The sequence below is a fragment of the Columba livia genome, chromosome 6 (assembly GCF_036013475.1).
Source record: "Columba livia isolate bColLiv1 breed racing homer chromosome 6, bColLiv1.pat.W.v2, whole genome shotgun sequence".
NCBI classification, from domain to species: domain Eukaryota; kingdom Metazoa; phylum Chordata; class Aves; order Columbiformes; family Columbidae; genus Columba; species Columba livia.
In genome coordinates this window covers 19167153-19180905 of record NC_088607.1, presented here as the reverse complement: position 1 = coordinate 19180905, position 13753 = coordinate 19167153, and the positions used below count along the sequence as shown (strand labels likewise).

The 13753-nt window shown below is 37.7% G+C and overlaps 1 protein-coding gene across 5 annotated transcripts in view; it reads left to right on the top strand.

Moving 5' to 3' along the window:
• The window catches only part of ERCC6 (ERCC excision repair 6, chromatin remodeling factor), a 47030-nt gene extending 36845 nt beyond the window's left edge, over positions 1-10185 (top strand). For 3 of the 5 annotated variants that reach the window (XM_065067399.1, XM_065067397.1, XM_065067400.1), the window contains 9 exons: positions 319-537; positions 1294-1404; positions 1834-1953; positions 3091-3185; positions 5053-5202; positions 5287-6014; positions 6620-6821; positions 7156-7234; positions 7655-10185. In XM_065067399.1, coding sequence (XP_064923471.1) covers positions 319-537; positions 1294-1404; positions 1834-1953; positions 3091-3185; positions 5053-5202; positions 5287-6014; positions 6620-6821; positions 7156-7234; positions 7655-8083 — 2133 coding nt within the window. In that variant the 3' untranslated portion in view covers positions 8084-10185. Of the gene's footprint in view, positions 1-318; positions 538-1293; positions 1405-1833; positions 1954-3090; positions 3186-5052; positions 5203-5282; positions 6015-6619; positions 6822-7155; positions 7235-7654 lie in introns of all 5 variants that reach the window. The other 2 variants (XM_065067398.1, XM_065067396.1) reach the window with 1 other exon arrangement.
• The last annotated feature ends 3568 nt before the right edge of the window (positions 10186-13753 follow it).

Here is a 13753-nt window from a genome sequence, read left to right as displayed (position 1 = left end):
TTTTGAGTAGGAAAAAAATGACTATAAGTTACAGCTAGGGACTGCCTTTGCTAATGTGGAAATTGTCTTAATATTGTCACCAGAAGAGGCTCACAAGAACATATAATTTCATTGACCTTCTCTTTTACTGATTTTCCCTAAAACTTTCCATGAAACAAGTATTAGTATCCACTGGCTTCTCTGAAGAGCAAACCACTATTAAAAACAAATTGGTGATGACTGGATTAATTCATTGCTGTTTATTTTTCTCAACCACAACACATATAGACACAAGTATTTGTCAAGAAAACAAAAATATTTTTCTTCTGTGTTCTTTAGCTTTTCTCAGGACTAGTAGCTTTGAGAAAGATTTGCAACCACCCTGACCTCTTCTCTGGTGGTCCGAGGATTTTGAAGGGTATACCAGATGCTGAAGTGGAGGAAGCAGATCAGTTCGGGTACTGGAAACGTTCTGGAAAAATGATAGTGGTAGAATCCTTGCTGAAAATATGGCACAAGCAAGGTCACAGAGTGTTGTTTTTTACTCAGTCAAGACAGGTAAGATGAGCTTATTGGTTTTAGTTTTAGCTGTTAGTAAAACTAAAAAATTGTATATCTGTGTGTCCCAACAAGACTTGTAATTAGAACAACTTTTTGTAGTGTCCTTCTCAGAAAATTAACATCTTGTTGAAAAAAATACCAAAATGACTTTGGAAATCAGTTCCCAAGCTCAGTAAGCTTTGCTGGAATGACACAGTGTTGTGACAGTATTTCCCAAATTCAATATACTGTGTCAAAGCTTGTATCAATTCTACCCATGTAATACTAGGCTGAAGCAGTAGTGATGTGCTGTGTCCCTGCTGTGTAGTTTCAGGGTAGAATTGTTAGTCAGTTTGTGGTTTAGTGCATGTGCACATCCAATCCTCAGAATTGTATGCTTTGGGCCAGTAGCACAGACAGTGACCTTAATTTGTTTTCCATGTGTATTCATGATTTTGTCTTACTTCCATGGATTCCCTGAAATGTTGCAACATTTACCTAGTTAATTGTCTTGAGACTATGGCTCTGGACTTCCCAAACCAAGCAAGAACATTCCACTATTGCATTCAGCAGTGAAATAACTATTATTTCCCCCCCCGCAGTGAATCTTATAAGTTAATTAATTTTCTGCTCACTTAAGATTCACAAGTTTTTGGTCATCATCTTGTTTGTTTGATTGGCGCTGCAGTTAGTACCAGAAATTCTTATTACTTGATTGGACAGTTGCTTAGTATTCACATCTGGATTTCATTAATTTTTTTTCTGTCACGACAGATGCTGCAGATATTTGAAGTCTTTGTGAGAGATAGAAACTATTCCTACTTCAGGATGGATGGCACCACAACGATAGCTTCCAGACAGCCCCTTGTAACAAGATTTAATGAGGTGAGATGTTGCATCCCACACGCTAATTCCTGTTAGAGGGTATGGTTGAGTTCTTGCATTTCTTTTTTTATCTGTTTTTAAATATACTACTTCAGGTTTGAGACACAAAACTGGGGAGTTCAGCCAAATGAAACCGCTTTCTTTGGAAGGGAAAAAAAGTCTTTTTTTTTCCATACTTGAGTTGGGTTTTCTGCTGAGAAAAAAAATGCAGTTGAAAAGGGGTAAGAGAAATTTTATTGGACAACAGTAATTGAAATTTAGATGAAACTACTTTTGTCAAGAGATATTAGACAAACAAGGAAACTTATTCCTTCTCTTGGCTGCCTTTGCATCTTTGCAAATAATGCAGGTAAAAGAATCCATGAAATAAAAAAAGTCATCTTGTACTTTCGTAATTCTTGCTTTAGTAAATTCTCTCTTGTGTTATAGGACAAATCCATATTTCTTTTTCTTCTGACAACTCGTGTTGGTGGCATTGGAGTTAACTTGACTGGTGCTGACCGAGTTATTATTTATGATCCTGACTGGAATCCCAGTACAGATACACAGGTGAGTTTGGTTCATTACATTCCATTTACCAGCTAAACTGAAATAAAACTGGAGATAGTGGTTTAAGACTGTTTGAGGAGATAAATGTCATTCTATGTTGCTTTTCCCTAAGTTGCTGTTCCCAGCAATGGTCACTTAGGGTGCAGTTCTACATTATGATTACTCTTGTGGCAAAGCCAATTTAAGTGGTTCCCACCACATCCCCTTTATGCTGTTAGGCCTTACCACTCTTCAATATTGTTGATTTTAATAGTCTGTTTAGAGTGTAGCCAAGCAAACAGTTGAAATGTCCTTTTTTTTTTTTTTTCTCTTTCAATAAATATGCACACAAACTTGGTGTTTCTGAAGGGAGAGTACAGCTGTGCAAGCTCTTGAACAGGCATGACTGTTCATGGTTGCAATGCAAGATAAGAAACATTTGTTCTCCCTTGCTTAAATTGTCTTTGTCACTAAATGATATGTAGCTACACCCTTAGAAGCTGCTGTTAAGCCAATACCTTAAAGTGGTTGTTTATCTGATGCTGTGATGATACTCTGGGTTTTCAGAACCCTTAACAGTATATGGAGCTTACATGTTTGAGAGAAAAGAACTGTTTTTGATGGAAATCCTACATCGCTCTGACATCTGCAAATGTGTAGTCTAACATAGAGTGGTCTGTTTTAGCAGTTGGTTCAAGGTGCTTGTAGGAAAACTTTCAGTTAAAAAAAAAGAACAAAAGTTCAAAGAAAATGTGTGTATTAAAACTCTATTGTGAAATGGATCCCTTTTGGAATAAGTCTATATAAAGTGCAGATCCTAGATATGAGTTCTAATTTCAATTAATCTAATTTCTAATTTATCAATTAATTTATCTAATTTATCAATTAATTGATAATCTAATTTCAATTATTTTTTCAGATTTTTTGCATAAATTTCATGGTACTATTGGAGACTTGCCTTTTTACATCTGTAAACTTTCTAAATTGTTTTCCTCCCCTTCTGAGTTAGTTGTCCAAATGCTGTAGAAATACCACAGCTGTGTAACTTTTCGAACTATTTGTTAAATATCCAACCTAGGTTTGAAACAGCGGTATGGATAGCTCTGTCAAACATGTCTAAGAGGCGAATGTCCAGTAACCAAACCTGTTGTATTCCAGGCTCGGGAACGTGCTTGGAGAATAGGCCAAAAGAAGCAGGTGACTGTGTACAGGCTTCTCACTGCAGGTACTATTGAAGAGAAGATCTACCACAGGTCAGTCACAACAGTTCCTTGGATACAGCTGTGTGCTCAAGAAAATGTTTGTAGTGAATAACAGTGACATACCTATGCGTGTGCACACATTGCTTGTAAACCCTAATCTTGGTCATGATGGGCATGTCACAGAAAACTTTTTAAAACTTCCACTTAGAAATGGACCTTTTTCTAATATCAGACTCCCAGCTGCTGGGCTGTGCTGCCACCTCTCTAGCCCCAAGACCCACACTCTAAATATACCTCATCAATCTGTTCCAGCAGCTGTGTCCAGCACATCCAAGAATTCCCAGTAAATGTGAGAGTATCAGGCATAGACGGGAAAAAATTAGCCCCTTACTCAGAACATGAGACTCAGCAAGTCTGAAATGCAAATTGAAATCGACAAGTTTCTTATATTGTCCTCAGGATATATAAAGATGTATGTGGTACATACATCTATTTACTACTCTGCAAACCCAATTTGATTTTATTCCCAAATCATTCCAAAGTGAGACAATTAAATCCTAAGAAACACCAGTCATATTCATGTTATTTATTCCAAAATGTAGCTAAAGCTTGAAGCGCTTGCATTTCAAAATCACTGAAATATTTTTGTTTTGCTTTCCCATTCAGCTTCCTCAGTAGTTAGCTTCACTCACATGAGTTTCAAACGAACGTATATGGGAATCCTCTGTCTAGGCATCACTCTTTAGAATTGGAATATCCTCTTTGACAATGCAGATGAATGAAAAGCTCTAAATAATGAAATACCAGCACTTACTGAATGCCTTTTTTGAATGTTTTACCACATGGACACAAAGCATCCGCTGTTGCTTGGCTTGCATCCCTCTGGCATATTTCTGTTTGAACAACACTGACCACATCAAGGAAGTGGGCTCGAAAGGTCAAGACAGGCATCAGAAATTCATTTCTTTCCAGAACACTGCAATGGACCTCGAATTTTAAGCAAGTTGTCTTTTCTCTTTGCCTGTGTTTTCTGCCCTGCAGATCATCCTTGCAGGAAGCAATGAAGCTCAGTCAATTCTTAAAAAATTTGAAGTCTCCTGATGGGTGCACTACAGTAGCTGGCACCTGTGTTTAAACTTAGTTTTTGCCAAAAACAGTTTCCCTGCCTAATGCCAGTAGAGTCAAAACCATGATAAAAACACTTACGGAGAACTGATTTCCAGCTCTGTTTAGGGCTGTATTTTTTTGTGCAAGAGAATAGTGCCTAGGACTCGCAGTCAAAAGCTATGTGGTACAAACACGGCATAGAAATATATTTACCAATAGTAGAAGACTTTTTGCAGCTTAGTTCTCCCCCAGATTGGTTCCTTTCAGTCCTCTACAGATGGACTTTTTTCCCCCTTGCCTCTCAACAAGTCTGATTTCCCTTTTCAGTGATTGTCATCCAGTCATCACCATCAGATTGAGCTGCTGCTGCTTTTGATTGCTCCATCCCATTGAACCGTTAAAATGTTGTCATTTTAACAAGCTTTCGTATTTTCTTTCAAGAAGCTTTCCAATACTTTAATTGTAATATATGTAAGATTTTCAGTTTAATGGACAAAAAAAGTGTAGCTTTGAAGTTATTTTTTGTTTAGTTAAGGGATGCCTCATAGGACATTTCAGGATGGTGGTTACCTGTTGTGTTATGGAGTTGTTGCAAAACAGTAAATCCCTGTGTTTAATAATTTAGTTGGTTGTTTGAAAGTTACTAACTCAAGATTGTCTTTTGGAAACTAACATCATCTTCCCACTGCTTAATTGTTCTGCAGGGTAACGTTTGTGCTTATACAGTTTTCTGTTTAAGTACTGTATTCAGTACTTAAACATAGTTAGACGTTGTTTCACGCACAAAGTACTTTTTTTTTTTCTTTTTCAGACAAATCTTCAAACAGTTTTTAACAAACAGAGTGCTGAAAGACCCTAAACAGAGACGCTTTTTCAAATCAAATGATCTTTATGAACTTTTTACTCTGAGCAGTCCAGATGTGTCTCAGGGGACAGAAACAAGTGCAATTTTTGCAGGTACCTTTTTTTTTTTTTCTTTGTTTAAAAGAGAAAATGTTTGAAGTGTTTGATGAATGGTTACTAATTTCATTCAACCCGCAGGTACTGGTTCAGATGTTCAAGTCCCAAAACGCCAATTGAATCAAAAGCTTGAAAAGCCGCCTGACAATGGTACTTCTAAAGGTGATCTCCATCTTACAGAAAGCAGCTCACCGAAGTACAGCAAGTCATCTGACTCCTACTCAACCATGCACGTGACAAATTCTTCTTCTAAAGCAATAGAGACAAGTGAGGAAACCAAAGGAAATTTGGAAACCTTTGACCAAAACGGCTATGCGAAAGATAATGCACAAGCTGCTACTAATATAAATTCATTGAATAAAAGCAAGGAGGACAGCTTGGAAAGAGCTGAAAAATGCATGTCCCAGTCACTGCCAGGTGATGCAGGGTCTTCAGAGAGTGGCAAATGTCTGAACACTGTGCTGGCTGATGAAGGACAAGGAGCAGCAAATGCAACTGTCAAGGGAGACTTCAGCCTTACATGTGGTGCAGCTGGCCCTTGGGAAGACCAAGTTGCTAAAACTGACGATGGGCAAATAGATAATAATCATTATAAGTGTACCTCAAAAACAAAACACAGGGTGGATATGATGTCACATAAGAGCCACAAAGACAAGTCTAAGAAGAAACATCACAAAGATGCCAAATTTGAAGGAGAGCGCATTCCTCATCTAGTGAAACAGAAGCAATACAGAAAAGAGAACAGTGAAGAAGAGCAGGAAGACTCAAAGAAAAATGATGATTACGTCTTGGAGAAACTTTTCAGAAAATCAGGTAACTGATGCTGTTTGGTTTTTCAACAGTCAGACTGTTTAAACAGAGGTATAAAAAACTTACGCAAGTGAGGGAAGGAGCAGTTGTGTTACTCTGATCATTAGAACTACAATACAAAATGTGTTTTATCTATTGTGTTACTATAGTGAAACATTAAAATGTTAATTCTTGAAATGCTTTGTTTATGAATGTGTTAATTACCTTGGCACAAACATTTGAAAGAGATCTGCAGTTTTCCAGAAGCTCTTCTGGATATAGAAGTAAGGTTTCTTCTGGAAACCAACCTTCATTTACACAAGGGTTTCACTTCTGTCCTGTCCATAACAGTACAAATGATCGATTTACCCACATAATTGCAAAGTCTTGTGAATAATGACCACATCAGCACAGCAGAAGTGTGGTTTGTTGTCAAATTGATTGCTTACCTGATAGAAGGGGTTTCTCTGGTTAGAAATTACTGTACCGAAGTCCTGAATATAATCAACCTGTAAAAGGAAAAATGTGATTGTGGCATTCACTTAAATGATTAATATTTAATTTTACAGATAACCATGTAAATTAATGGATGTCCTCTTTCACCTTTTCTTGTATCTTCTGGTTTTTAGGGGTACACAGTGTTATGAAGCATGATGCCATTATGGAAGCTTCCAGTGCAGATTATGTGCTGGTGGAAGCAGAAGCAAACAGAGTGGCGCAAGATGCCTTAAGAGCTTTAAAAATCTCTCGACAGCGTTGTTTAGGAGCTGCTTCTGGTGTGCCAACCTGGACAGGCACGAGTGGGCTTTCAGGTGCACCATCAGGAATAAAGTAAGTTCAGTTCTCACACTGCTTTTCCAAAAATGGAAGAGTTCTTTAGGATGCTATGTATTTATCTTTTTTTGCACTGGATATTTTCAGTAACGTGTATCAAAGTGGAGGTTTGTGTTTTATATTTCTTAAAAACATGAAAGCATATTGCAAGCCTAGAAAGTTCATTCTGAAGTACAAAGAAAGGATTATTGTTGCACAGAAGAGGAGACAGAGTTTGGCAGAGAGCTCTTGAGAACTCTAAAATGCAAACACAGTCAGTGTCTTTGGCAAAACTATCCTAATCATTTCGAGAAGGATGTTTTATGACATTAAGTCTTTTGTGGGTTTTTAGGAGTCGGTTTGGTCGCAAAAGAAACCCAATGCTGCTTGCTTCACATTCCACTTGTGCATCACCTGTGAAGAAGTGCAAGGTAAAAGACACAAGCTAATGTTTCTCTTTTAACAGCTGATATGTATGAAATGTTCTGATTTATACTGTAGATGTGTCTCATACCCATTTTTCATATGATTATGTAGAATTCTGGAATTTTTAGGCACCCATGAATTTGCTTTTTCATGTTTTGACATCGCATCTTGATCAAAGTCGAATTAGTAGCAGCAGTCAGAACTTGCAACACGGTCTGTTTATCTGTCTCAAGACCAGCAATGCTTTTAGTTTAGTTCTAAACTTGAGAACAGGGCATACTACCTCTTTATTGTGTATTTCAGATTACTAGCTTCTGAGTGTTCGTGTTTGTTTGCTTAAGTCTAAACAACAGGAAGATTTTGTTTAACAGATTCTGTGGACCTCGGAATCTACGTTTATCCGTAGTCTGTATGTTCATTTGCAGGATGCAGATAAAATAAAGAGAGAAGATGTAAAGAAGAGTAGTTCCAATGGACACTTTGATGGAAAATCTGGAGAATCGTCGCCCAGTGCACTAGACTCTTCAACATTATTAGCCAAGATGAGGGCAAGAAACCACCTTACTTTGTCACAACAGACAAGGCATGAAGGAGATGAGAATCATTACCAAGCACCCACCCCAGTCCCAGGTTCAACTGAATACGATGAACTGCTCGTGGATCTGCGTAACTTCGTAGCGTTCGGGGCCCGTGTGGATGGCGAGGCGAGCACCCAGGAACTGCTGCATGAATTTGAGTCCAAACTGACTGTGGCGCAGTCCTCCGTCTTTAGAGAACTTCTCCGCAACGTCTGCACCTTCTATAGGAGGCCAAATGGTGAAGGTGTCTGGAAACTAAAGACAGAATTCTACTGACCTTTGTCTCACAGAGGCACCTGTCAACCCCCACTCTCCGTTCAGAGACTTACTGTTTGTCTTTTAAAATGAGGAATTATTTTGTATTCATGATTTAGTAGTTGACTTGAGCAGTCGATGCCACAGTGCTTCCTGCAGGCTCAGAGCTAACTTAATTTCTGACTTACACTATTTATATTAAAGTGCCATCTACCTCATAGATGAAACAATACAAAGTATCAGCACCTTTTCTTTAAAAGAAATGTTAATATAAATGGGACGAAGAATACGTACTGACTTCTTTTTGCAATAAGAACCATGGATGTTGCTGTGGGTTGTAAGACTTTTATTTGATTTCTGTGAAATTCCAAGAACTTCTTCCTCAATTTTCTGTATGTTACTTGAATTGTCATGGACCACACAGTGTACCATCAGAAAAAAAATTATGATGGTGGTCAGCATGAGAGATTCACTTGTACCGACAAGTGCATCTAAATTGTTGTATGACACTCTGATCAGCAGTGAGAATTTTATTTTAATGTTGGTGGTTTTGTTATTGCCAGCACCTAGCACATGCAGTGTAACTTACATCAGTAATTAACTTGGAAAATAATTCTACTGCCACAGAGGTTTAATCGCAAAAAAATGAAAAGCCTGGCAGGATATTGAGGTGACTGACAGTTGATAATTATGGAAAAATTATTATATTATGGAAAAGCCATTTATGCCATAATCATCAATTTGTTTACAGTCCCTTACACCACTGGCAATTGCTTGGTACAATTTTTCTTACCACTGAGGTGACAGTAACTGTTATGTTTGTCACAGGTTGTGGACTGGTAGTTGAAGTCTGTTAGAGAAGTTCCCATGAAATGTTGACGGGTCTCACTTTAACTGATGTCAAAAACTTCCCAGTTCCCTGTTAGCACTTAAAATTTTATAGCTTGGCAAAGACTGAGGTGTTAGTTGGTCAAAGGGGGAATGATTTCACTGTATTTTGCTAAACATAATCATTTTTGGCCAGAGACATGATAGGAGCATTTACAGAAGTTACAGGTCATGCCTATTCTGTAGACAGAGCAAATCTCAGAACTTGTCTGACTGTCAGGAAGACTATTACACATTATCTTCCAAGGAAGGAAGGGTTGGATTATTTGTGGCAAACGTGAGTACTACATTGAGTCTGTCTTCAAAGTACTAGTGTGCAACGTAAGGAAATCTTAAGGGGGGTTGAAAATTGATAGATTTTTGAGAAGAAAACCACATTGTTGCAGCAACATGAAATTACTGTTTGGCTTAAATGAGGAGCAGTTAAATATGCCTCATGTCCTTCCTATCTCTAAGCTACGGAGAAAAAGTAAAGCTGAGCTACTTTTGGTTTTTTGTTCAGCGTGAAAGTATCTTATTTACTTCAAATGGAAGAACAAATATTGAAAGATGAATGGTGAAGCGAGAGTACAAACTGTTAATTTGTTCTTGAAACGGACCTCTTTGAGATGCTTCCAATGTTTTTTCCTCTTGTTTTTGCTCAGTGCTAATGGATCTTTAGAGATCTACAAAAAATGGTGCCTCACTGTTCCAATAACTGGCCAGTTGGCTTTTTACAGACTGGAGTTGGAGATAACAGACATTCCAAGAATCTGTTTCTTCTCCTCATTGCATCTGAAAGTGCGACTGTCGCACCTTTTCCTGACATCTTTTTCTGATCCCATTTATATTCCCTTACATTCCCTTTTTCAAGAGAGAAAGCTGCAATTACAAAACACTTCAAAAATTGTAGATCTTTTGATGTTACTTAAAATGGATCAGTAAAAGAGTGAACACAAACCAATGTTGCTCTTCTCCACAAAGCTATAGGGAATTTTATTTGGTTTTGGGTGTCGTGCCTGCTTGCATCCCAATGCTGTGGGAACAAACCAGGAATTCAACTGTCAGCAAAGCTGCCATTGTCACCTTAGCTGTCAGTGCTGGTGTCCTGTTCCATTTACTGCTTCTTGTCTTAGATACATAGTTCCTGCAAAGAAAGTTTGCAGCTTCTCACTAGTCTGTTAATGTAAATTGACTTGCATGTGCTTTTTATAAAACCTTGGCTTTTACGGACTTATTAAAAAAGCAAAAACAAAGTTTGTTCTAGAAGTCTTCTTTGGGGGGTGGGAGGAAGAACAGGTGGGGGGAGCCATCTTTTTCTGTATAGTGTGGCTCTGACTAAATGATTCATATTATCTTTAAGTATATTTCCATTTTTTATACAACTTCAAAATATGCGTTCTAGCTACTAGTTTTTTTTTTTTCCAGTACTAGCTTTTGTTTAAAATGTTTAAAAGACTGAATGAATATAAATATAATACTAAAAAATATATTTCTAAGAATTTAATCTCAAAGGTGTATGTGATTAAAGGTCTACAGGCTGATTTATAGGTAAAAGTTGTTCTGGAATATAATATAGCTGCTATGCATTTTAAAGTAGAAGAGTTATTTCAGAATAATCCTACTTTTATTCCATATTCTGATTTTTTTTATTCCATTATCTGATTTTTTTGTTTGTTTAGCTTTACCTAGGTAAAGTTAATTCCTTTCACATATTCAAAGAATATCTTAAACAATTCCTGACTAAAGATATTGCTTAGTCAAGCATGTTTACCATTGAATAGTTTATAGACAGATCATATTTTGAAAAGCTTGTATTTTAGCCTTCTCAGTTTCCAAGTATTCAATACTGCATTTGGTAGTTCGCTACTTGATTTGTGCGTGATTCCAAAAATCACTCATCTGGAACGCTTGTGTTTTTATATTTGGTTTTCTTACTTCACTAAAATGGGGATAAAGAACAATCAAAATACATATGTTAGTTTAGGAATCAAGGTTGAAAAAAAATCTTAATAACGAAAGACATTTCAGCATAAAACAGTGAGTATAATCTTTAAAAAATAAGTCTACCACAAGAACTCCTGAAAATTTCTTTCCTGTAAAGATGCTAAAAGCTGAGCACCGCACTACACCAAAAATGTTGTGCCGGTGTAGGTGATGGGACCTACTACCCACACAGCTCAGCAGACAAATGCAGTTTAACAAAGATCTAGAAATCTAAACAGCAAATACTTGGGTTGTTCTGTAAGCAGTTATGGGGACTGTGTACACTGTTGGGGTAAAATGTGCTACCCTGGTGTTTTCACAGCAGAAGTTAAAACTTAACATAATTGTTCTGTCTGGTTTTAAACCATATTTGTAAAGGGGGAGGTAAAAAAACCTCTTTGTTTTGTTTTGTTTCTCTCCCCCCATCCTGTCCTCCTTTTACATTCTTCCAGGTGTTTATTCTGCTGTGTTCATCCTTTTGCTGAAAACTGAAGTCTTCTATAGCCAACTGTGGTATAAAACCTCTGGTATAAAAACTGAATCCTGACCTAGAGAAAAGAGATTCCACTAAATGTTGAGACACTTAACTCTTCTGAACAATGATGACCCACCACAAAAGAAATGTTAGTGAGATGCTGAATGGATAGATTGATGGTGATGAAAAATGGAGAGGGGTATTTTTAAATCCGTAACTCCATATGGTAGTTCAGCCTCTTCTCAAAGGGCTACACCATGTGGAGAATTGAGTCCACTACAGCTAATATGTTCTACTCCCAAGTATAAAGCTATAGAGAATTGGGATTTTATATTTGTAAGTTTTGGCTTCAGATGATGGTCACCTATAGACAGTTGTACTCAAGCCACAAAGTCACCTTTGCTTTTGGTTCCAAGATTGCTAAACTTGACTAATTTTGACTGTCTTCTAGTAGTGCAATTCTCTGCCTTTCAAGAAGCTACAGCAGAAGGGACAAAACTTTCTAAAGGACGTGATGGGATTTTTGTTGTTGTTTGTAAAATTCTTCAGCACTTCCCTTCTTTAAGCTACTGAGTCATTAGGATTGAGAGGTTTCCAGTTCCTCAGCTGTTGTAAATGCAGCTCAACTGACATGGATGGGCTATGCTGTTCCTCCAGGACCTAGCCTTCTTTAGAGCCAAAACCTGTCTTATCTGGGATGCTGCACGTACATGATGAAACAGCCACAGAACATTTAGCCTTTCTCTGGTTTCTGTCTGCTTATTGATACTGCTGTATGGAAAGGACAGTTACAGGTGAGTGATGTTCCTGAAGAAGCATGGCTTGTTGATTTTCACAAAGAATGATCTTTTGGGCTCCATTTTTGACTGCATTCCAGAGACAGTTTGAGGTATGCTTTTGAAAAGCTGTGGAGATAGGTGATGGCAGTGATTTTAGTAGCCACCTGAAGAGACCTTTGTGTCTTGTATCCCATTTAAAGTTACATATGAAAGTGCACTTGGTTACACTGATGTTAGTCTGCTATTGAATCATGTCTCTTTTCCTCATCTACCAATTAACCTGGTTTGGTAGTGAATGAACACTGCCAGGGCCTGTAATGCCCCATCACTAGTACGTAAGGGAAAAAGTTCTTCAGAGGGAGAATGTTTTGCATTTGCTAAGACTGAGCAGATACACAAAATCTGTTCAGTAAACAATGATACCACTATGTAACTGTGAAAATGAAGGGAATCCTCGTAACAGTGTTGGTGGGGAGGGAGGGAATTTTCCAATAAAATATTACACATTGAGATCTATTAAAAAATAATCCACATGTAATGATATACCATACTTTCTCAGTGACAAAGATGTCCAGGCAGGCATCACGTAACTAGAAAAATCAGTGTGAAAGCTATTGTTACAGGATGTATCCTTCAGGGAAAGCCGTCACAGGAAGCAGTAATTTAAGCAATTAGTTTGACAAAACAGTCTTGGAGAAAGTAGTAAATTATGTTCTTTCAAAAGGGCAACACTTTCCCCCAACATAAAATAGTTTCCTTTTTAAAATAAGGAACTGAGTAGATGAATAACAAAAAGAGTGGGTTAACATCTGACTTGCATTCTTTTTGCATGCTGATGTGTTTCCTATGTCAGATCTCATAATAAGAGTTTAAGCAGTTTTCTCTCTTGGAGGGTGGAAGTGTTGAGGAACCACCATATCTCAGTGGTTCAGCAAGGAAGGACGATGCTGTGTCTCTTGTGCTGGTGGTGGCTGTGCTTTCTCAAATGATACATAAAGTTGATGAAAAGATTAAATGTGAAGACACCCTGTAGCAGCTTTATCCAAACGTGGCTTAGTCCCAATATATATGGACCAAGAAATTAAACCATGAGGAAGGAATTAAGTTAATCTACCTGTTTGGTCTTTTAGGAACTGGGAGATTTGGACTGGTCTGCTATAAGCCTCTGGCTGACTTCGGATGCAGTACTACACTGCCTGCTGCATTGGTTTCCCCATCTGACAGATGCAGTCTTTGGGGGAAGGCAAGAAATCTTTCAAGTCCTTTGGAAATGCTTCAGGAAATGATAGCACAGTACAAGGAAGCCCTAGTTGGAAAAACAGAGGTAATACAGCATCTTATTGTCTAGATCATTAATTCAGCAACTGTAGTTTAAACAAAACTATCGTACAAAATTGCTGAGAATCCAGTTTTTGAAGGGCTTGAGCAGAGCACGTCTTTGAGTCAGATGTGCCGGCAAGTCTGCACTTGGGAGTTTTTCTCCTCTGGGAGAGGTATTTATATATTAGATACATGGTAAAAACACTGCAACTTATGGCCATTTATAATTTCCCTGTTCCAACATTCAAACTAAATGCTGAATAT